At 46.0% G+C, this 22,852-nt stretch overlaps 9 protein-coding genes across 9 annotated transcripts; 5 read left to right on the top strand and 4 right to left on the bottom strand. All coding sequences in view use genetic code 12, as the record gives it.

Annotated features, from left to right (window-relative positions):
* Positions 1–44: 44 nt before the first annotated feature.
* HIR1 (Hir1p) lies at positions 45–6,270 on the bottom strand (the record flags this gene model as incomplete). Its single annotated transcript, XM_025478690.1, has 4 exons — positions 45–2,826; positions 3,051–4,503; positions 4,984–5,749; positions 5,779–6,270. The coding sequence occupies 4 exons, from the start codon at positions 6,268–6,270 to the stop codon at positions 45–47; spliced, it is 5,493 nt and encodes a 1,830-aa protein (XP_025338163.1).
* A 1,545-nt stretch (positions 6,271–7,815) lies between these two features.
* CXQ87_000104 (uncharacterized protein) lies at positions 7,816–8,547 on the top strand (the record flags this gene model as incomplete). Its single annotated transcript, XM_025478689.1, has 1 exon — positions 7,816–8,547. The coding sequence occupies one exon, from the start codon at positions 7,816–7,818 to the stop codon at positions 8,545–8,547; it is 732 nt and encodes a 243-aa protein (XP_025338162.1).
* Positions 8,548–8,944: 397 nt separating this feature from the next.
* On the top strand, positions 8,945–10,159 carry CXQ87_000103 (cystathionine beta-lyase; the record flags this gene model as incomplete). The annotated part of the gene is made up of 1 exon (XM_025478688.1): positions 8,945–10,159. The coding sequence occupies one exon, from the start codon at positions 8,945–8,947 to the stop codon at positions 10,157–10,159; it is 1,215 nt and encodes a 404-aa protein (XP_025338161.1).
* Positions 10,160–10,646: 487 nt separating this feature from the next.
* RFA1 (replication factor A subunit protein) lies at positions 10,647–12,503 on the top strand (the record flags this gene model as incomplete). Its single annotated transcript, XM_025478687.1, has 1 exon — positions 10,647–12,503. One exon carries the CDS (start codon positions 10,647–10,649, stop codon positions 12,501–12,503), a length of 1,857 nt encoding a protein of 618 aa, XP_025338160.1.
* An 83-nt stretch (positions 12,504–12,586) lies between these two features.
* On the bottom strand, positions 12,587–15,690 carry PDR6 (Pdr6p; the record flags this gene model as incomplete). Its single annotated transcript, XM_025478686.1, has 2 exons — positions 12,587–15,616; positions 15,661–15,690. 2 exons carry the CDS (start codon positions 15,688–15,690, stop codon positions 12,587–12,589), a joined length of 3,060 nt encoding a protein of 1,019 aa, XP_025338159.1.
* A 1,354-nt stretch (positions 15,691–17,044) lies between these two features.
* Positions 17,045–19,150, top strand: CXQ87_000100 (aminopeptidase P; the record flags this gene model as incomplete). The annotated part of the gene is made up of 1 exon (XM_025478685.1): positions 17,045–19,150. One exon carries the CDS (start codon positions 17,045–17,047, stop codon positions 19,148–19,150), a length of 2,106 nt encoding a protein of 701 aa, XP_025338158.1.
* A 345-nt stretch (positions 19,151–19,495) lies between these two features.
* CXQ87_000099 (uncharacterized protein) lies at positions 19,496–21,442 on the top strand (the record flags this gene model as incomplete). The annotated part of the gene is made up of 2 exons (XM_025478684.1): positions 19,496–20,386; positions 20,636–21,442. The coding sequence occupies 2 exons, from the start codon at positions 19,496–19,498 to the stop codon at positions 21,440–21,442; spliced, it is 1,698 nt and encodes a 565-aa protein (XP_025338157.1).
* Positions 21,443–21,484: 42 nt separating this feature from the next.
* Positions 21,485–21,922, bottom strand: CXQ87_000098 (uncharacterized protein; the record flags this gene model as incomplete). Its single annotated transcript, XM_025478683.1, has 1 exon — positions 21,485–21,922. One exon carries the CDS (start codon positions 21,920–21,922, stop codon positions 21,485–21,487), a length of 438 nt encoding a protein of 145 aa, XP_025338156.1.
* Positions 21,923–22,002: 80 nt separating this feature from the next.
* CXQ87_000097 (uncharacterized protein) lies at positions 22,003–22,644 on the bottom strand (the record flags this gene model as incomplete). Its single annotated transcript, XM_025478682.1, has 1 exon — positions 22,003–22,644. One exon carries the CDS (start codon positions 22,642–22,644, stop codon positions 22,003–22,005), a length of 642 nt encoding a protein of 213 aa, XP_025338155.1.
* Positions 22,645–22,852: the final 208 nt, after the last annotated feature.

Genomic DNA, 22,852 nt, shown 5'->3' with positions numbered 1-22,852 from the left:
CAGGCTCAACAGCCAAAGCATTGTACTATACTGGTCCCTGTAGATCAAAGTAGCTCCACTTGCTCACTGAATCGCAGCTTCATGTTTTCTTCGAGCTCCTTGTTCTGCTCATTGAACGTATACCTGCTCCTCTTACCTCTCTCTATCTGTTCGAGGTTGGAGGTATACGTTTTCTTGAGGAGCAGTTGCAAAAGCGGCGATCTCACCTGTAAATCAGCTTCCTGCAAAGCAAGATAATACCATGGTTCCACGGCCTTGAGCCAGACCATCATATCACTGCTGTATGTGTAGACAGAGTTGGTATTCTGTAAGGTGATGTATGGAGCTCCGGTGTCTGGATCAACATCAACAGACCTCACAACCTCCACCACCACCGATGGGTGAACTCCTTTTTTGGTAGAATCAGGATCGATCTTGGGGAGGACTGTCTCGCTGTTTATAACAGCGGCAATGGAAACACCTTTCAAGGAGCCCTTTATGTTCTGGTAACTTGTGCCAAAAAATTCCCAGACGTATAGAAGACCAGAACTCGTCAAAACGAGAAGATACCGTCCGCTCTGTTTCGCAAAGACAATATTGCTGCCAATTTCAAGTTGGGGTGTTAGATAACTGCCCGAGTCGGCATAGACTATTTGTATGGCTCCATCGAACGAAATCAACACATAGTAAAATAGACTGTCATCAAACAAAATGGGCACAACCTGTTGGATCCTAAAAGGAAAGTAGATAATGTAGTCCCTGGTTTCACTTTTCTCATTGTTGGTGACAATTACCTGAGTTGGATCTTGAAAGTCCAACCGTTGGGCGTAATCGGCATTCAAAGAGGCATCATCCTCTGGCCAAGCAGAGCCATTTCTGACCTCAACGATGGACGAAATTAGCTCGTCACTATCGCCGTTGGAAACCCTCTCCAAAAACTTTGGTGTTTTGTGCAAATGTTGAACCGACTTCACGACAACTTGAAACATGATGTTCTCGTCAACAGCTTCAATTGATGAAGGGTTGATGATTTCTTGCGAGTTGACAATATCCTTTTTCTGGATAAGACTGCTTAGTTCGTGGTTCATCATATCGGCGTTTCTGAAAAGAACGTTAGGTAAATCAGAAACGAACTTGAATGGCGTGGGGTACTTATGCTTCATGAGCCACCTTCTGTAGCGTTTCATTTTCTTTCTGAATGTTCCTCCATTGTATGAGCTATGAGTTGCGTTAGGGTCGTCCATTCCGATGTCTTCATTATCGTTGTCTTGGTCCTCATTCGCCTTCAGCACATCGTCTCCATGAGCACTATTACGCTGTCGAAGTCCATGAACACTCGTCTGGACACCAAGTCGTGGTAGGTGATAAGGAGTCTGGGAGACCTTGTTGCTGATGTCAAACTTTCTAGAAGACTTAATTGATGGCTGCGAAAAGGAGCTGCTCGTCTTTGGGGCCGCAGCTGACGATATAAGCATAGGGGCAACTCGTTTCTTCCCATCTTTGGTGATCTTGACACTTTGTGTTCGACTGCTGATCTTCTTGGTAGCCTGTGGTTCTTCTTTGGGTTTATGCGGTGTAGAAGGGGCAGTGGTGAAGTCATCCTCAGTCTTCACCTTTGGTTCTAGCTTTGGTGTCGTTGGACGAGCGGGAGCTGCTAAATCCTGTTTCGCCGCAAGTTCTTCGAGCTCGAGTTGCTGTGCGCTCTCAGCAAACACAGTCAGCTCTCTATCTCCACCGTAGCGTAGTAACTGGGAGTCATTTACGTCTTCAGCGACAATTTCACCAAGTTCCTTCTCATCGAAAATAACACATGTAACCGAGCCATCTAGCGATGTAAGGAATAACGACTGTCCGTCGGGACCCCAACAAATATCGGTAATTGCATTCTCTACCACTTCCTCTGCTACCACCAAGGGCTTCGTCCTGCCAGTACTCCACACCGCTAGTGTCCTGTCTTGACCACCTGTGGCAAGAATTGTCATGTACTGGTCTGATTTAGTACTGTCTTCACGGAAAAGACGAGGAGAGAAGGAACAGACCTCACAGGGTGCTTCATGACCGATCAAAGACACATCAGTAGCCCAATTGCCTCTGTTGATGATAACGACGGCACTCACGGGGCCGTTTGTGGCGTTTGGAACTGCAATGTGCTGTCCGTCTGGGGACCAAGACATTCTTCTGAAGTACGAGGTAAGAGGTGACTTCTTGAATGGGTCCATGACGATATGCTCAACCTGGAATTCGTAATTGTTCATCGATGTATCGTTGAGTTTCCTTGAATAACGAAAGATCCGAACAGTTCTGTCGTCCGAAGCCGTAGCAAAGAACTTGTTAGCTGGGTCAAACACAATACCCTTCACCATGGACTGGTGAATGTCGTAACGCTTGATTCTTTCAAAAGTCGTTCCGCTCCAGATAATAATCGAACGATCCAAACCCACAGTTATCAACAATGATCCATCTGGAGACCAGCAGATATCCTGAACATCATTGTCGTGGGCCACTAGTCTCTTTCTCACCATCCAGTGCTCTAGGTCGGCCTCGGTTTCACCAAACTGTTTTGGCCTATTTGCCTGCTCCTCGTCTTTCTCCCAGATAAGAACAATCTTGTCATCAGAGCCTGAGGCTAGAAACTTTCCGTCTGGTGAGAATTTCACACACGTTACTGCTCCGTTATGTCTAGACATAGAAGCAACAGGTCGTTTTAGTTCATGCGGCTGCTCGTCAATATCCATCTTATCTTTTAAAACATCGTTCTCTCCTCCTTCAGATTGATAATCCTTGTATCGTAGGATCAGCTTGGTGTCCCATATCTTGACGTTTCCGTCCAAACCTCCTGTAGCGAGTCTTGTGCCATTGGGATTGATGCTTGTGGCGTAGCATTCTATAAACTTATTTTCGGCTGTTGTTAGATGAGTCAGTGATTTGAATAAATCGTAACATACCTCGATGGCCTAGCCACGGTAGCTTTATGATGTGCATTAGTAGTTGGAGTTGAGTTCTGTGTGTACTGGCTGCGAAATACTACTGCGACTACAATGCTTCAAACTGAGTGCTACTTTTAAAGTTACAAACCAAATTCCTCGTGAACTGCAGCTCCGAACTTCTTCAAACCAAACTCCAATTCGTCTAATGGTACAGCGGCGTAGGTACCTCTGAAGAAAATGAATTTCTCGAGAGCAGGATCCTTAGGAGTGGGGGGTTGTGGAGGGTTGGTCTGGCCGTCAGCCTTGAACCACGAGCCAGGAATGATTAAGGTTCCCTTCTCCAAACCCTTTCTATAAATTGACTCCTCCACTTTCAATGCGCTCTCACCAAATTCCTTGTACTTGGGGTGCTTGCTTGCATCAATTTGGACAACGAAAAACATACCAGCCACAGGAGGCAAGATCTGCACGACCTCCTTAGGGAAGTATTTGTGCAAAGAGTCAATGGCGACATCTCTCTTGTGGGTGTACTCGGCTCTTAAGCCAATCAACCAGTCCAAGTAGCCCTTTTGACCCCATCTCTGGAACAAACCGTTCAACGCAGATTGAGCGAAACCTGATGGGCATTGAATAGACACTTCGTGCAATCTGACGAATCTCTCCAACAACTTTTCCTGTCCGACGATCCAGCCGAATCTAGAGCCTGGTGCGATGGTCTTGGAAACCGAGTCCAATCTGATAACACGACCTTCGACATCCATCGAGAGGAAGGAAGGCACCAAGGCCTTCACAAACTCGTCATGGTCGTGAACATGCTTCTTGGATCTCTCTTCCAAGTTCTCGGTGTAGGGCTCCATTTGTAAGAAGTAGTATGGCTCATCCTCAATGATGATGAAGTCGTGCTGCTGGGCAAGCTTGTAAATAGCTCTTCTTCTCTCAGCACTCAAACAAGAACCAGTGGGGTTCTGACCAGTACAGATGGTGTACAATAACTTAGGCTTAGGACCAACCCATTGGTCCAAGGTCTTCTCCAAGGCTTCTGGAAGGAGACCCTCACTATCCATAGCAACAGGGACAGTGTTAACTCCCTGGGCATGAGCGGTTTCCAATGCGGAGGGGAAGGTGTGTTCTTCAACCAAGATGGCATCACCACGGGTAACGAAAGTTCTCAAGACAGCGTCCCAGGATTGAGTGTTACCGATACTTGAGATCACAGACCATCCATCGTATGGAACCTTGTGAATGGTCTCAGTGTGCTCCTTCAAGAAGTTGAGGAGCTCTGGGGCACCCTCAGTGTAACCATACTGCAATGATCTGGACAACTCGACATCCTTGGTCTTGGGGTCGTTTTTCGTCTTGTCTTTGTAAACTTCAATCACAGTCTTGTCCTCATCGGTAGCCTGGGCACCAATGCCATTGGGGAATGGGGCGCTTGGGGCGTCCAACTCCATTCTGTTGAATGGGAAATAGTCGGAAAGCGGTAATCCACCACCCAAGAAGGTCATTCCGGGTTGGTTGAAATACTTGAAAGCTCCTTTCAAAGGAGAATTCTTTCTGGACTTGGCTTCCTCCGATAACAAGTGAGAGAGATCCTTGGCTTGTGGCTTCGTCATTTCGTTTGCAATCGGTAAAAAATGTGGTGGGACGGAAGAGCGAGTATGTCAATCTTTATACAGCACTGCCTGAGTAATTCATGCGCGGCACCGTATCGCGGAGGCCTATCTCGACGGCTTCGTGGTTACCCTTTGTAGCCCCGGTGCGAAAACGCTGATTCGGCGCCAATTGCCGTTGGAGGTTCAAACTTTTTATTATACGGCATTCATGTTTTTTTTGGGCTTGGTGGGGTAAATTTTTTGGAGAACTCCGATGTTCTCTCCACGTTTGAAAGACGTTGGGGTACTGCAAGTTAATGCTCATCGTAACCGCAGAAATGCATCTAAAAGCACCGATGTGGGGGGTTCGTTGTTCCTGTTTTTTTCAAAAACATTCCAAAACCGGAGTGTCTCGTCACCCGCCCCGGTCACAATGGTTTCTCCATCTGGAGATATCGATAGGTATAATACTCTGTAGGTATGACCTGTGAGCTGCGCAATCTGCTGCATTGACAGATATTTCCACACGATGATCTGATTCCGCGAGTACCCGTGAGTTGAGACAAGCTCATTTGAATTTTTGGACCAGATCAAATTGCACACTTGGGAACCGGTTTCAACATTGTTTATCCTGTTACCAGTGAGAGTGTTCCATACCTTGATAGTCTTATCAGCAGTTCCGCCTCCAGATGCTAAGATGCCTCGTTGGTGTGGTGACCATGCAATTGCCTTGACTGCAGCGTTATGCTCGGTGAATTGATGCAAAGGCTTAGTGTTAAGTGCATCCCAGATGAAAAGGTTGTTATCGTTACCACCACTAGCAAGCTTGTTCTCCTCAACGTTCCATTTGAGTCCGCAAACTTCTTGTTTGTGGTGCTCGAAGCAGTTCACATAATGGTCCAGGATTCTTACATCTCTGTTATAAATTGTTCTGTCTCGTGAACCACTCGACAAGATGTGTTCGTTCCACGCCAAAGCACTGACTCGTAGTTTATGGCCCGTCATGGTACGGACACATCTGGTTTTCGTAGCATCCCAGATCTCGACAAGACCCTTCAGCGTTCCAACAGCTAGATGAGTACCTGACCCAATCCAGCTAAGGGAGGTAACTTTATCTTTTTGATCCAAAACACAAAGTCTTTCAACAGATTGTGTCAGACCGTCCCAGAGGTAGACGGAGTCACCAAGACCGACAGCAAGCACGTCTTGCGAGCCCCAGTCCACCAAATTTAGATAAAAGTCATCTGAAAGCTCGGGGCGTCTAGGACACGGTACGGAACCTTTGAAATGTTTCTTGGCTTCTTTTGGGGACTGAGAAGGAATTTTTGAGATTCGGACCGAACAGGAGATAATGAAAAGAGTTCCAGCTGAAGATCCCGCGAAATGGGGCGCTGTTTGCTCGGCAGCTGGTATGTGAACATGTTTGCGCTCAGGCGAGGAGTAGATGCCACACCAGATCCTGTGGTTCTGGGAGGAGTGGTACGACCCGATGATGAGTTTCCGCCAGCGGAAGACATCGTAGTTGATGCATGATTAGATGACCTTAAGTTTGTAGAAGAATCGTTTTTGTCTTGCCCCAATCTGTTTCTTGAGAGATCTGCCGTAGCCATTGGAACATGGTCTCCAAAAAGTTCAGCCTTGAGAACGCTGGAAAACGACCGATTGGCCTCCTCTTCTTTTCTCATTTCGATTTCATTGGTATCACGCTCCTCAGCTGAACCTGACTGAATGTTTCCAGCTCCAGAACTCCGAGAAGCCCTAAGATCTGGCATAACCTCCTGGTTACTCAAACTGAACGCTGCCTGGAGGTCTATACCAGTTCTGTTCGGTATGTATCGATCGCTGAACAATGAGCGTCCATTATAGCGACGTCTAGGAGACGTCGAAGGAAAGGCCCCATACTGATCTCCTGGTTTCGGTGGTGAGAGGCTTCTAGTCGACCTTGAAGGGGACCTGGGTGTCTCCATCGGGTTTGAATTGGAATCTCTCGAGCTTCCAGGGGCAGGTGAATCCCTTGAATTAAAAGGATTGTCCATGAATAGTGTCTTATTCTGGGATTTGAATGTATATCTTGATGTCTATGATCTTGAGGTGGGTTTGTAGTTGTATGCCGCCACAGTTAAAGGCGTTGAGCAATTTCAATGAAATAACAGGACAAACAGGGCTGCTTCTATGCTTAGATCGCAATGTCTCTATGTGGCGCCGTAGTATACAAGCGGTGTGGCAGGATCACTGTTTTGTGGTTGTGTGCGGTTAGTTACTGTCAAATCTGGTGTGCACTGCAGAGAGTACAAGTAGTGGAATACGGAAGAAGTACTACAATCAACAGATCTGCCAGCATACAAAAAAGATTAAGAGTTGAGATTATGAACTTTGGGAACAGTCAATGCATAAGATGCTATTACTGTAACTGAAGCTCAATAATATGTTGTGTTCATCACTTTGGTTGATCTACACAGCCGACTCTCCCTCAGCAGATTTTCAAGATCAGCAAACTGGCCGATTCGGCATCACTTTGATACTACTATTCAAAATCATGAGAAGCAGCTCTGCACAAATTTGGAAGATCTCAAATTTACATTCCGCTTAGTCTGACATAATGATGGCTGAAGTTGGCTGCGAAAAATTGAGGCTTTAGTGAACCATCGATTGAAGCATATCTCATCACTCGCAAACTAGGCTTCCGCTTCATAAACAAGTACCAAGTAAAGGAAGTAGTTCTGTAGAGTTGAGAATTATTTTGTGTATATCAGCTTCCGAGAAATCATCACTGTCTTCCATCCTCAGTAAAGGCTTACCAAACGACAGTTGTTCCAGGATTTGATATAGAAACTTCCTTTTTAGTTTCTCTTTTAAATCTTGTCAATTAGTTTTGCTCGCTTTGTTCAAGAAGTCAATTGGTCAATCTCATACTATTAATGTGACTTGCTCATCTGAGGTCGTCAATACCGCATCTCTACTACAAGTACCAATGCTGACTGCGACTCTAAAGAATGAGCCTAAACTCACCAATTATTAAAAAAAGTAGGTTGAAGTCAAGTAATTCCCACAACACATCACCTTGTGATGAAATTACCCCAATTTTAGATTTACCATAGAGAAACCGGACTTCTTGAACGCTAGAGGCCGAAATCTGGTGCACGGGTTCGCATTACGGCCAATGGGACTCGGGCATTTCCACGTTACGCTCACTGTACAGTGCTCCATACTTTGAGACTAAAAAAATATAACCTCCCACCTTCAGGCTAGACGTCCAACTACACACATCGACCGCTGGTCCCTTTTGCATCCTTAATATTACATAAATTCTTAGCATCATGTTCCGTCAATTGGCCAGAAGAGCCGTGGCTCCTACTGCCAGAGTGGCTCCTCTTATGAGATCATCCCTCAGAAACTCCAGTATAATCTCTGTCCACAGAGACATTAAAGAAGACAACCCAAACATTCCTTTCGAGTTCAACTCTGAAAACAGAAAGAGAGCCGATGAAATTATTGCCAAATACCCACCTCAATACAAAAAGGGTGCTGTGATGCCCTTGTTGGACTTGGGTCAGAGACAGTTGGGTTTCACCTCCATCTCTGTCATGAACTACGTCGCTAAGATGTTGGACATGCCTCCTATGAGAGTGTACGAAGTTGCCACTTTCTACACCATGTACATGAGACATCCTATGGGTAAGCACAACATTCAGGTTTGCACCACCACTCCATGTCAGTTGTGTGGCTCTGACGACATCATGAAGGCCATTCAGGACTATCTCAAAATCAAGCCTGGTCAGACCACCCCCGACAAGATGTTTACTTTCCAGGAGGTTGAGTGTTTGGGTGCCTGTGTGAATGCTCCTATGATGGCTGTTGACGATGACTACCACGAAGACTTGACCCCAGAGAAGACCGTGGCTATCTTGAAGACTTTGCAAGAGGGCAAGCCTTTGGAAAAGGTTGGTCCTGTTTCTGGAAGAATCTCCTGTGAGCCTTTCAGTGGTAGAAAGGTGTTGAACGGCGCCGAGCCCAACGACGTGCGCAAGTTCACCAGAGCCGACTTGTAGGCTCACAACGTCATCATTTGTATATTATCTCGCATATATTGAAACAATAGGTCAGGCCAGTTGTTTGTAGTTTCGTGATGAAATCGTCAACTCTGACATCACTGTCACGAGCTAAGTATCACGTGAAAGCACCTTAGATTTCAGATTTCGTAAGAGTTCTTTTTTAAGGCATAATTTCAAAATTGTGAGTAGCTTTAATGAAAATTTCACGACCAAACTACCCAGAAATACAGCTCTTCCATTTTTGTGACTCCTTGAGGACGAAATCTGAGCTTATCGTTTTGGAACCCCAGATTGTGCTCTGCACATAGGCTATCTGTCCCGTGAGTAGTTGCAATCCGCAGATGACTCCTAAGCTGCACAAACTCATTAGTGAAAAATACCACTTTCTTTACGTATGACTAAAACAAAACCATACAACATCGAGACTGAGTTGGTCATCAACAAGTCCTCGGACCAGTACAATGCCAGTGTGCCTCCGCTATACCAGCTGGCCACATTCAAACAGGATTCGCTTTCCAATATGGGAGAGTACGACTACACTAGATCGGGCAACCCCACCAGAACACATTTACAAAACCACATGGCCAAGATCATGAAAGCACATCAGACGTTCGCTGTGACATCGGGTATGGGATGTCTTGATGTGATCTTGCGTTTGCTCCAGCCTGGTGACGAGGTGATAGCGGGCGACGACTTATACGGTGGAACTCATAGATTGTTGACTTATTTGAACAACAAAGGAGATCTCAAGGTTCATCATCACGACACCACAAATACAGAGTTGATCAAACTGAAGATCACTCCGGCTATCAAGATGATTTTCTTGGAATCGCCAACAAACCCCTTAATTAAGGTTTGTGACGTGAAGGCCATCACAGACCATGCCCATGCGGTCAACCCTGACTGTATTGTTGTTTTCGACAACACCATGATGACTCCTATCTTGATGACGCCGTTGGACTTGGGGGTTGATATCCAGTACGAGTCTGCCACAAAGTACTTGAACGGACATCACGACATCATGGCCGGAATCATTGGCACGAGAGACCCTAAGTTGGCTGAGCGTGTGTATTACGTGATCAACTCCACCGGGTGTGGATTGAGTCCTTTTGATTCATGGTTGTTGAGCAGAGGCTTGCGTACATTGGCTGTTAGAGTCGAGAGACAACAGAAGAACTGTGTTAAGATCGCAGACTTCTTACAGAATGCTGGCTTCAAAGTCAGATATGCTGGCTTGCCCAGCCATCCACAGTATAAATTGCATCAGAGCCAATGCAAAGGCGCCGGCGCAGTGTTGAGTTTTGAAACGGGCTCCATTAAGATGTCCGAGAAAATTGTCGAGTCCACAGATATCTTTGGTATCGCCGTCTCTTTTGGCTGTGTGAACTCCTTGATCTCCATGCCTTGCAAGATGTCACATGCCTCTATTGATTCTAAGACCAGAGAAGAGAGGGAATTCCCCGAGGACTTGATCAGACTATGCATTGGTATCGAGAACATTGACGATTTGATTTACGATTTGACCAGGGCGCTTTTGAAGAGCGGTGCTGTCAAGGTGAATGAGAAGGACGAACTTTACAATGCAGTTGCTGTGCAGCCAAAATTATAGGCCCTCAAGGCAGATCATTCTGGTTTAGAGTAGATATTCAAGCTGCTTTCTTTTGAGTGATAGAAGGTATATATTCATCAAAGCCACGTGCTTTCGGAAGTTCAGCGTAGAATAATGAGGAGCACGGCACTTTGACATCTAATTTGCTTCAATGACTGTGGGGTCAGTGCATCGAAAGTCTAATTAGAGCCTTTTAATATAAGGTTACTACTCTTCTTAGATAGTAAACAGTGAACTAGGTCTGCAGACAGCCCTTATGATGTCTTTAGTTTGAGCAAAGCTGCACTCCGGAAGATGCGCCAGCATAAAAACCAACAAACTTGGAAAGACAGTGTATTTCACTCTGTTTCTATAATCTCATAAGACCCTTTTTCGGTGGTGTTCTCGGAATCAAAGACTGGATGTGTTGCTACTGACCTGCACACGCGTGTCACACCAACAACGCGCCATAAGGAATCGCGTAAATCCTACCATCAACTACTCATCAATGTCTGAAACATACGGAGTACAGCCCGGCTCGTTGAAAGAGGCTCTTAGCAGTTCAACTTGCCACTTGTGGGAAGGGAAAGGTCTTCGCCTTCAGGTGACCAATTCGAAAGTGATTAATGAACAGTCCGCCACCGAGAGGAGATACAGGTGTGTTATTAGTGATGGCAAATACTCGATCCAGGGATTGATCGACGCGAGATGTAACGCGTACTTGGAGGCTAACGGGTTTGCCAGGTACTCTATTATCACAGTTAAGCAGTATACTGTTGCCAGAACTTTGAAGAGAATCGTGCTCATCTCCGATCTTCTGGTTGATGTGCCAAGGACCGAGAGGATCTCGTCCGATTTGACCTCTCTTGACACTTACTTTGACCAACACCCAGATGAGGATACTGCCACGAGCGTTACTGGAAACCAAGGCAACCTGCTGAGCAACAGCCCTCAACCCCAGCCCCCTCAGCAACAACAACAGCAGCAGCAGCCTCAGAAGCCAAACCAGCAGACGCGTGGCCGTGGTCCTGAGAGACCTGTCAACCCTATTGAGTCCTTGTCGCCTTACCAAAACAACTGGACCATTAAAGGTAGAATCTCCTACAAGGGTGAGATCAGAACGTGGTCCAACAGCAGAGGTGAGGGTAAGTTGTTTAACGTGAACTTCTTGGACGAGTCTGATGAAATCAGAGCGACCGCGTTTAACGACATGGCCGACAAATTTTACAATTTACTTGAGGAAGGAAAAGTTTACTACGTCACCAAAGCGCGTATTCAACAAGCCAAACCAAAGTTTTCTCACCTCAGCCATCCTTACGAATTGTCCTTGGATAAAGACACGGAGATTACAGAGTGTTTCGACACTTCTGATGTCCCCAAAATCAACTTCAACTTCACCAAATTGAATGACATTCAAAATTCGGAGAAGGACGCTATCCTTGACGTCGTGGGTGTGATTAAGAACGTGAACGATGTATTCCAAATCACTGCCAAGTCTACCGGTAAGCCATTCAACAGAAGAAACATCACTCTTGTTGATGACTCTAACTTTGCTATCGATGTCGGCTTGTGGAACGCAACCGCGGTAGACTTCTCCATTCCCGCAGGCTCAGTCGTGGCTATCAAGGGAGTTAAGGTTCAAGATTTCGGTGGAAGATCTTTGAGTTTGACTCAAGCTGGCAGTATCATGGGCAACCCTGATATCCCTGAGGCGTATCAGTTGAAAGGCTGGTATGACAACAAAGGAATTAATGAAAACTTTCAAAGTATGAAGACGGAGTCCGCTGGTGCTGACCCATTGGCCAACAGGAAGACAATTCAGGAGGCTGAACAAGCCGAGTTGGGTACCGGTGAGAAGCCAGACTATTTCTCTATCAAGGGAACTATCAACTACTTTAAGACAGACAACTTTTGCTACCCCGCGTGCAATAATGAAGTCAATGTCTCGTCTAGAGGCCCCACACCTTGCAACCGTAAGGTCATCCAAGAAAGTGATGGCTCTTGGAGATGCGAGAGATGTAATCTCACGTACGCTGAGCCTCATTACAGGTACATCTTGAACTGCTCCCTCATGGATCACACTGGTCAAATTTGGGCGACTCTTTTTGATAACGAAGCAAAGACTTTATTCCAAGTGAGTGCCAGCGAGTTATTGCAGATGAAGGAGTTGGAAAACAGTGATGTCCATGATTTCTCCAAATTGGTTTACTCAATCACGATGAGGGAGTTTAACTTCAGGTTGAGAGCCAAACAGGAGAGCTTCAATGGTAATATGAGAGTGAGATATAACGTGGTGCAAATTAATGAGATTGACTTCAATGCTGAGGGTCTTCACTTAGCCAAACAATTGGAGTCGGTGCTTTAAGGTGGGGATGATTTCGGATTTTCGAACTAATATGTATATTGTTTTGATGCACTAATGTAGGCAAGTCGAGACGACTTGCGATGCTAATAGGTTTGCGTGTTATATTCCACGAAACCATTGACCAATAGCCAGAAATTTTTAAGCACGTCATTTGCGGCACGTCTTCCCCGTGTCACCACAAGACGATGAACAAACATTTCTAGGTCTTTCTCTTTCACTCTGGATCCTGCTGTTGTCTCTGGAGATGCAAGAGCGTCGATGAGCCACTGTTTGATATGGACCGTGAACTTGCCAATAATGGCTCTGAATATCATGTAATAATTTTCAAGAGATGAGCGAGGTGCCCTTAAAAACGCTTTAAGAAGATGTTGAGTCAAGGCTGGTCCAAGTTGATGTTGGAGGAAAATCTCGTTCATTCTCGTGTGATCACTTTCAGTACCTCTCTTCAAAGACGTGAAATTCGTCCAAAATTTCAGGATAGATTTGACAATGAATGTCTCATTTGCATCTAACCCGTCGAGCGCAAAATGAAGGATTATGTTGATGAAGGCATCTGTGTGAATGATTAATGCTGGTTTGCATTCTATAATTTTAGATGCTAAATCAATGGCGCTTTTGATCATGTCTGGGTCGGTTTTGAGAAAGTCTAATCTTTCCGTGAGGAGCCTGCTGACTAACTCCTGAACTATCTCAGGCTGAAGCTCTCGATAGTTTAGTTTCACAAGGGACTCAATGAGTGCAAACACATAAGGAATAGCGTTTGGATTGTTGAGAACATTGTTGATGCTTATTGCATAGTCCGCAACTGTCGTATCGTCAAAAGTTAGCGGTCCGTTCAACTTTTCCCCGAGCCCGGCCTTGAACACTTGAGTGGACTTCTCTATAACGATTGTTTTTTGACGAAGGGGTGGATAATTCATGCTAAGCTCTTGGACAATGAGAAGAACCATTTGCTTCGTTTGAAGTGGATCAGCCATCCAAAACTCCTTATACTGAGCCTGTTCTTCCTCTGACATGTCATCTATTGTCTCATCAGGTAGCCCGCTACCTTTTGCGATATTGACAATACATGAGATTAGTGAAACAAGGTATTCCTCTTGCTCTTCGTTCAATTCATCTTTCGCGATGTCAATCATTGAGTGAGCAGCATCTGCGATGGTTGTTATAAGCCCGTTGATCAATCTAGCGTGTTCTTCAAGGTCCTTGATACTTCTGGCAATGACACTAAAAGCGTTGAACATCCGCAGTCTCACCAAGCTGTCAATATCAGGATTCTTGAGCATTTCTAACACAACTGGCTCTAGACTTGGGAGAAAATCGAGCAATCTTTGACTACACTGTTCACAAAGGTTGGTGACAGTCTTTGAAGCAAGAAAAGCAAGTGGCTTACCCCCCTTCATAATGATGGGGATAAGAAAATTGAAAGCCTCTCCCAAATATTCAAAACCTTCATCGCTAGAAAAGAAAAATTCGTTGGAGTTGAGATATTGCAAGAAGGTAGACGTGTGAACGACACTCAAGTCAAAGGAGGTTGGAAGTTGCTGAAAAGAACGAGCAATGCCATTGCTGAAGATAGCCCGGGAATAGGGTATGAGCTCTCGAGTCTGTGACTCGTAGTAGGAAGAGTCATCATTGATCTTGTAAAGAAGAAAAAGCGTTGCCTCGATTTCGCCAAGTTGTGATTCATTGGGGTTCGAGTTTGCATTCTCCGCCACAAAATTTGCTAGATCGCCATAAAATGGACTCTTTAAAAGGTTATAAACGATCAAGAAGAAGTCCGCGACATTACTGCGATAGCTCAAGAAATCGGATTTCATGGACTGATACGCTGAAAACTCTGGTATTCTGATCTTGGTCCAGTAGATCTTGGCTACCTGATCGAAAATTCTGCGCTTTTCATTATTGAAAGCTTCTGCAAATCCTGGGTCGCTGTTGCTCTCAAGTAAAACTTCGACTAAATCTTCCAGATCAACATAGACGTTGGCAAATTCCTCCCAGAAAATGAGCATTTGTTCGGAGATTGATTCGTCAATAAAAGGAACGCCTTCGATGGCTGTTAGCCTGTAAAGAATAGAGAGAACGTTTCGGGTTTGAGGCTGTAGAATCGACTTGGATAACCTTATCAGGTTTAGCTGAGCAATAACAATCGCGAGAAAGACGTACGAATTCACTTCTTCCTCGAACTCCTCTCGGCGCTCTGTAAATACAACCTGGTTCAAAAAACTAGAGCCCCATTCCCCGTCGTCGAAGAGTCGGCGATACAAAACCAGTTTGGTTTCGGTAGAGAGAAGTGCTGCGTTGCTCTCTAGTATCTCTGCAAATACTGCCATACACTCTTTGCTGAGCTGCAAACTGTTCTCGTTATTAACATCACAGTCACCCTCTATATGAAAGAGTAAATACTCTGTGATTGGAGCAACGTCATCTGCAGAGAACCTTAGCTCGCCACCAATGTTTGGTATGTAGACCATCCATGAAGCTAGTGTCTTTGACATCTCTAAGTCAACCTCATATGACAAGTTGCCCCGTGAGTGTAGATGAGTAACATAATTGACACACGTTATCAACAAGGGATAAATTTCGATCTTGACAGCAGGGTGTACTGCCAGTTTATAGTCGTTAAGCCTGGTGGCATCCTCAATTAGAATAGCGAAGAACGAGAGCGATAGGATGAATTGCTCTGCCGGAAGGCTGGAGATGCAAGATGCAAATGATAATGTGTCGTGAAATTGGTTACCTGAGACCGCCTCAAGTAATGTTGAAACCGGATTTCGACTGGAAGGGTGGCGGATGAAGATTTGTGCTAAATCGGACATGAGCTTTCGTAGTACGAGAAGATTCGAACCAATTGCTGATACATCTTGGGCGAAGTTTTGAAGATGCGTGCCGAGGGATTGTATGAGACCATTGAGCTGACTTTCTGACGCCTCGTCAAGGTATTGTATGACTACCGCATAGGTCAATGCGCCAAAATAGCGGGAGTTTAGGTTGGGCAGCTGGAGAAGATGATCTGCCAACGCCTGGCCGTGTTCTGATCTTTGTAGGTCCCTCAAGCTCTTCAGTAGACCGGAGACTTGCTCCTGGTTATTGGTGGAGTAGAGGGCCTGTATTTGCTGGAGGTTAGTATAGCCTCGGATTTTGTTTTCTTGTAACATACCTGTTCAGCATCCTGAAAGAGCTGATCCATTGTAGCGACTTTGATAGATGATCTGACACATTAAGTAACTGCGAAGTCGATGCGCACTTCAGTGTGGTGCCTCGAGGCCATGGATATGAATAGATAGGATCGGAAATGGCAAGAGCAAATTTACAGATTGAAGCTTCTTTTTATTCAATACGAACGAAGCCTGCTGTTTCGGTATAGTTGGAAAATCAGATTGTGTGCCAGGGTCAACCACGAGTGACATGTAGAGAGGATGCAAAGAAGCGTCAGAGGGGTGTGTTGGATGGATGGGTCTCAATTGACTCAAAGGATGCAGAAATATGGGAAAAGACGTGTATCAGGTTGATCAAAATTTCATATTTTTCCACTTCTTTCAAGAATGTTTTACAACTACGGTGCGAGATTTGCAACCATCTACAAAAGCTGCACCACACTGTGAACTTTAGAACACCTTCAAAATTTCAGACAACAACATTACCCTATCATTATTTCCAAATATCCTTCATGGATGCACTTTCGAACCCCCAGCTGGTAAAACAACCCCTTCGACTACCACCCACTCTCAATCTCCCTGTTCATTGGTATCAAGCTTCCCAGTCTCTCGACACAACGAGCTGAACCAAATGACCAAGAAAGCCACTGACCTGGCATTAAAGCTCTTTTTCAAGAACTCCCTTCAAAGTCACCTGGAATCCAAAACCAGAACGGAGTTCCTTACTTGTCGCAACCAATGCAGGGAGACACAGAACGAGCACATAACCAGCGTCAACCAGCATGACATGTAGTCATTCGGAGTCACGCCGATAATGAACAGAGTCGATTTTCTACCAACTCAAAACCGTAAATAATAAATCAAACAGAACAATAAACTTTCCTTTGCCTAAGAATATTATCTTGCACTTTCCACCAACCCGTTCACCTGGACGGCTGCGTTCAGCGATCTTTTAGATTGTGTCAAAGGCGCGCTGCAGTCCAGAGCTGCTGGATAAGGAAAGGTCCATCTAGCATTTCAGGTCATTCGAGGCGTTTCAAACCTTGCATTAAATGTTGGACCAGAATCTGTAACGCTCACCTCTAAACGATCGTCGGGTGACATAATTAGCGTCTGCCCATATCACCACAGCCTTCCCCACTTCCGTCAAGAAGACCAGCACCCACTACTCCAGGCGCCAATTTACTTTTAGATTTCTTCAAATGCGTAATCTCTCCCATCATCATGTGTGACTTATTAATTTTTTTTTTTACCCCGGAGGCTGACGCTTGCCTTAACGGCTCGCTTGCTGCCAGGCGCTTACATAAGCAGCCTTCCGCTCGCTCACATTCCTTCCTAAATAGTCAGGCAACATTTTCTACCATCTACCCTTTTCCATTAACCAACATGTCTGTGGCCCAGAGAAGAGTGTCCCGTGCCGAGTGTGCCAACTGCACATGCTCGCCGGGCTTATTGTCAAGAAACAGAAGACTGTCGACTTTTGCTAAGAGAATCTCCATCAAGAGATTCAACTCCCAGCTGGGTTCCCCTAAGGGCTCCCGCAAGGGCTCCGTTTATACCATTGACGCTGCTTCCTTGTGTGTTCCAGAGGTCAAGGAGGTTAACACCTCATTGCGTTTGGAGAAGCTCAGGAAGTTGATGACCGAGAACGACTTGGGTGTCTATGTCGTGCCTTCTGAGGACCAGCACCAGTCTGAGTACGTGGCCCCTGTTGACCAAAAGCGTGCCTTTATTTCGGGATTTTCCGGAAGTGCTGGTGTTGCTGTGGTGACTAGGGATGTCAACAGTTTTGGTGAGATCCCTGAAGGTTCGGCCGCCTTGGCCACCGATGGCAGGTACTTCACCCAGGCCGTCAACGAGTTGGACTTCAACTGGACCTTGTTGAGACAGGGCCAGAAGGATGTGCCATCTTGGGAGTTGTGGGCTGTTCAGCAGGCAGTCCAGCTCTCCGTGGACTCTGGCAAACTTGTCAAGATTGGTGTTGACCCAAAGTTGATAAGCTTCCTGTCCTTCGATAAGATCACCAAGACCATCGATGAGGAGGCCAAGAAGACAAAGGGCTCTAATGTTGAGCTCGTTCCCGTGAAGAAGAACTTGATTGATGCTATCTGGCCGGACTTCGAGGAGGTCCCCCCGGTGCCTGAGAACATCATCAAGGTTCTCGACCAAAAATACGCTGGAGAGGACGTCAAGTCCAAGGTTGCCAAGGTCATTGAGGCCGTGAAGGAAAGTTCGTGTGATGGAATTGTTATCAGTGCGTTGGATGAGATCGCCTGGCTCTTGAACTTGAGAGGCAGCGATATCCAGTATAACCCAGTCTTCTACAGTTACGTGATTATTGATGCCGACGACAAGAATGTGACCCTTTATTCTAACAACAAAAAGTTTGATACCCCCGTTAGCCTGCATTTGGAAAAGAACAATATCAAGCTCAGACCCTATGAAGCGTTCTGGGACGACCTTTCAACATTATCCAAGAAGTTCAAGGAATCGAAGAAACAGTTTTTGCTCAACGATAGCACTGCATCCTGGGAAATTGTTCGTACTCTAGATTGTGAGCATGTATCGGTATCACCTACACCCGTTGAAGACCTCAAAGCTGTGAAGAACCAAACTGAATTGGAGGGAGCCAAAAAGGCTCACTTGAAAGATGGGCGAGCCTTGTGTAGATTCTTTGCTTGGCTCGAGGAGGAGGTTGCTAATAAGGTCGAGCTTATTAATGAAATCGAGGCTGACAAGAAATTGTTTGAATTCAGATCTCAGGAAGAAAACTTTATCGGACTTTCGTTTGACACTATTAGTGCATCTGGTGCAAATGGCGCTATTATCCACTACAAACCTTCGAAAGAGTCTTGTGCCGTCATTGATCCATCGAAGATTTACCTTAATGACTCAGGTGCTCAGTACTTGGATGGCACCACGGACACGACTAGATGCGTTCATTTCGGCAACCCGACACAAGAGGAGATTGATAACTACACCTTAGTTTTGAAAGGTAACATTGGCTTGGGTAGCTTGAAGTTCCCCGAAAAGACGCCGATCAACGATACTGTTGCAAGACAATACTTGTGGAAGAACGGCAAGGACTTTGGCCACGGAACCTCTCATGGTATCGGTGCCTACTTAAATGTTCATGAAGGCCCAATTGGACTTGGTCCAAGAGCCAATCCGAAAAACCTTTTGAAACCTGGCCATTTGATCTCCAATGAGCCTGGATACTATGAAGAGGGCGAATATGGTATTCGTATCGAGAATGTGATGTTCGTGAAGCCAAGCGGATTAGAGTACAACGGCAAAAAGTTCAACGAGTTTGAAACCGTCACGAGAGTGCCATTCTGCCGTCGTTTGATCAACCAAAACTTGTTGACTAAGGACGAGAAGAAATGGATAAATGACTACCATGCTACCGTGTGGAAGGAGTTGAGCGACACTTTTATCAAGAACACCATTGAATGGGCCTGGTTGAAGAGAGAAACTGCTCCATTGAAATAATTGAGCGATAATTAGCTAGTTTCGAATTACCAAATCCACATGTCTCGGACTTACCTGTAGTGTGTAATGCCCTGCGTGAGGGTTCCCCACGATTACATTAAGTATGACCGGACCCGAGGAGCGGATTCCGCAGTCGGAGTCAAAATTGAGCCAATGAGGTGCGGAGAAATATGGATTATCTAAAATGTCGTCCTGCATGAAAGAATTGCTCAGGCCTTTATGTTCAGACAATACTAAGCAAATATTACTCAGTTTTTTTCTGTCTTAAATACTAGTCTGTTTACCCAGCATTTACACATATTTATCTTTGCACAGCCCTAAATACACTAGCTAAACATTGCAAACATGTTAAGGAATTGTGCTACACAGAGATCAAGCATTTTCGTTAGGTATGCCTCCCACGGTGGCTACAAGAGATGGATGCAAACGGTACCAAGTTCGGTCAAGAGACTGCCAGTGGCAAACTTTGGCTCATTGAACTACCAGCTCAATCAAGAGATGGCCCCTGTACAGCAGCAATCGCTGCCTAGAGGAGGCTCTCGCTGGTCGAAGCATTCCCTTTCGTTCCCTGCCCCAAAACCACAAGAACAAAAGACACAGCAACAGCCTGAACAGCATGAATCAATCACTATTGCATCGCCACCACAGCCAGTGGCTAGAAAGTCGAGAACCTCGAGGTTCAGAAATGCTGCCAAGTCATCTAGAGAGGTCAAGGAGGCCTCCTCGAAGCATGAAGAGATCACCAATAAAGAGGTTAAGGAAACGCCGGCAACTTCAAACAAGACCACTGCACAAACCGTTTCGACGGAAGAGAAGCCTTCTGTTGCATCTGCACCACTTCCAAAGGTCAGTGAAGAGAAGAAGGCTCCTGAAGCCTCGGCCAAGCCCAAGAAGGCCAGAAGACAGTTGCGTCCTAGAAAAGCATTGATCACATTATCCCCAGGTGCTGTGAGTCACCTTAGAGCATTGATAGATCAACCCGAGCCCCAGCTCATCCGCATTGGTGTGAGAAACAGAGGTTGTTCGGGATTGACGTACCATTTGGAGTACGTTTCGAAACCAGGTAAGTTTGACGAGTTGGTGGAGCAGGATGGTGTCAAGGTCTTGATTGACTCAAAGGCCCTTTTCTCCATCGTTGGTTCCGAGATGGACTGGATTGACGACAAGCTCTCGTCCAGATTCATCTTCAAGAATCCTAACTCGAAGGGTACCTGCGGCTGCGGCGAATCATTTATGGTTTAAAATCACTTAGCATTTAATGGGATATAGCATCGGATAATAGCATACACTAACGTTCATCTACATGTGGAGATTAGGTCGGCCTTGTGTTCTCCCGCGAACTATAAAAGGCGAGGGTGGGTCCTTTTGCAGCCAGCACCTACCAACCACTCTTCTTTTTTCAAGTATGAGATTCACCAACAACGTAGCCCAAAGCTTGCTTCTCTCTGGTCTCTTGGGAGGCGCCTTCGCCGGCGTCGCCCCAAGGTTTCCTCTAACCCCAAGGATGTCATTGCCGTTGCTGAGTTCCCTCAGTTTGGTTGTGGCGAGATGGAAGGATATGTGCTGTTTGAGAGTCCCAACGGTGACAAGGTCGACGTCCATGTCGACGTGACCAAGTTGCCTTCTGACGGCGGGCCTTTCTACTACCATATCCACGAGTTCCCGGTTCCTGATGACGGAGATTGTGAAGGCGTTGGCAGAGAGTTTAACCCCTACCACGCCTCTCCTGAATGTGACGCCCAGCCTGGCGACGCTTATTGTAAGCTTGGTGACTTGTCAGGCAAGCATGGCGCCATCAAGGCTACGTGCTTCCAGACCGACTACTGTGATCCATATCTCTCATTGGACGGGTACTCGAAGGCCAACATCATTGGCAAGTCAATTGTGTTCCACTACTCGGACATGACCAAGATTGCCTGTGCTAACATCGAGTACGGAACCGAGGAGCAGATGGAACGCCTCCAAAGCCCATCTGGATCAGACAGCGACGATGATGTCGACACTGTCTATGACAAACGGGACGTAAACAGTGGTCATGTTCCCACCACCACTTTCGTTGCCCCTGAAAGCACTGCCCCTGGCTCTGCCACCTCAGGGTCCAATACCGAGGGTGTCAGCTCAACCAACGGTTTTGCGACCAAGGTTGTGAACTCAACCACCACTACCACCACGGGGAACAGATCCAACGTGACTAACTTTGGCCACGAGTCTGCCTGTGAGGAGGGCGCCGCCAGCAGCGTCAAGGCTGCCTTTGGCACCGTCTTTGGTGTCTTGGCCACCCTTCTCTTTTGAAGTCCTGGTAGTCTACTAATATATTCATGATATGGTTTGGCACTATGTAATTTTGCGGCACTCAAAGTAGGTGGCGTCGATGTCATTGGGCAATGAGCAGAAGTACTCGAGACGTTGCATCTGTTTGAAGAGCTGGATCAGGTTGTACATCAACCGCAAGCACGTCTTCTCGCCACGCTCATCGTTGGTGCAGATGATGGACTCGTTGGCGTACTTCTCCCCGTCAATGATGAACATTCTCTTGGGGTGGTGAGCAACAAACTTATCCACAGCAGCATTGCTTTCGTCAATGGTTTTTGCCTTGGCAAACTCGACATCAGGCTGGGTCTGCGAGGTAGCAATCTGGTTCAAGGTATTCTCAATGTCCAGCTCTTCGGGCAGAACAGAAAGCGGCTGATGGGAGCGCTGTTGCAATTGGCCACCGGGAACAGGAGCCGGGGCCTGGCTATCTTTTTTACCGCCAAACGAAAGCCATGCCATTTTTCGATAGTAGTACAAGGGAGGTGAGACCTCTCACATATTGACACCAGGGATGTGCAGGCTGGGGGCGTTCAACACCCTTAGAGACAGAGACCGAGTGACTCATTGAGAGCCATGACGGTTCTTTCGTAATCTGCGTATCCGATATCAACAACTTCTCTCGTACGATTGAGCTCTTTGGCTCGACTGGCGTCAATGGTCCCCAGGCATAGTTCCTTCTCTCTTTCGCACGCCTTATCGTACCAGGTATATTCGGAATCATGGAGAAGTTTTGGTGATGCTCCTTCTTCCATTTTAAGGATCGTCTCGAGGATGCTAGTTTCTAGATGTGGCTTATTGGCAGCTTTCACGTCATCGTATGTTTTGACTGGTGGAGGTTCGTCAGTCACGTTGCAAGTAGCATTAAAGACAAACGTGTATGTGGCAGCAATTCTTCTAATAAGATCTTCATGTGAAAGAAGTTCGCTTACTCCTAGCACTTTATTTCTTCTTAGATTGAAGTCGCCTCGAGAAAAGCGTCTTCTAAGCAGCTGAACATACTGTTGTTCTTGATATGGCTTATCTAAGACAAGGTGCCGTAGACGAAAGAAATGCTTGTATGTGGCGAGAAGGGCCGTTCTCTTCGGAAGTTTGAGAAGGTCCTCCACGGGCAGTAAGTGGGAAATCCTATGTTTGACCGTTAGAAGTGGTCCTGTGGATGCAATGTGGAAAGAAGTCCTCATGAGTGTTCGCACGATGAGATGTGTAGAAACGTGAGGAGATAATCGGGGTGGCATCGAAGGAAGGAAGGCAAAACTCAATTGTTTACTTAATCAAATTATGAGCATCTACAAAGTATTTTCAAGAAAATGAAAGAAAACTAAAGCTCACTGTTTAACACCGGTCTTCTTTCACCAACATACTCCGATGGCTGCGAAACGCGCTTATACT

This window comes from Candidozyma duobushaemuli (genome assembly GCF_002926085.2).
Source record: "Candidozyma duobushaemuli strain B09383 chromosome Unknown A_B09383, whole genome shotgun sequence".
In the NCBI taxonomy this organism is placed as follows: domain Eukaryota; kingdom Fungi; phylum Ascomycota; class Pichiomycetes; order Serinales; family Metschnikowiaceae; genus Candidozyma; species Candidozyma duobushaemuli.
Note: the sequence above shows the minus strand (reverse complement) of the source record. Positions and strands in the feature narration are given on the sequence as shown.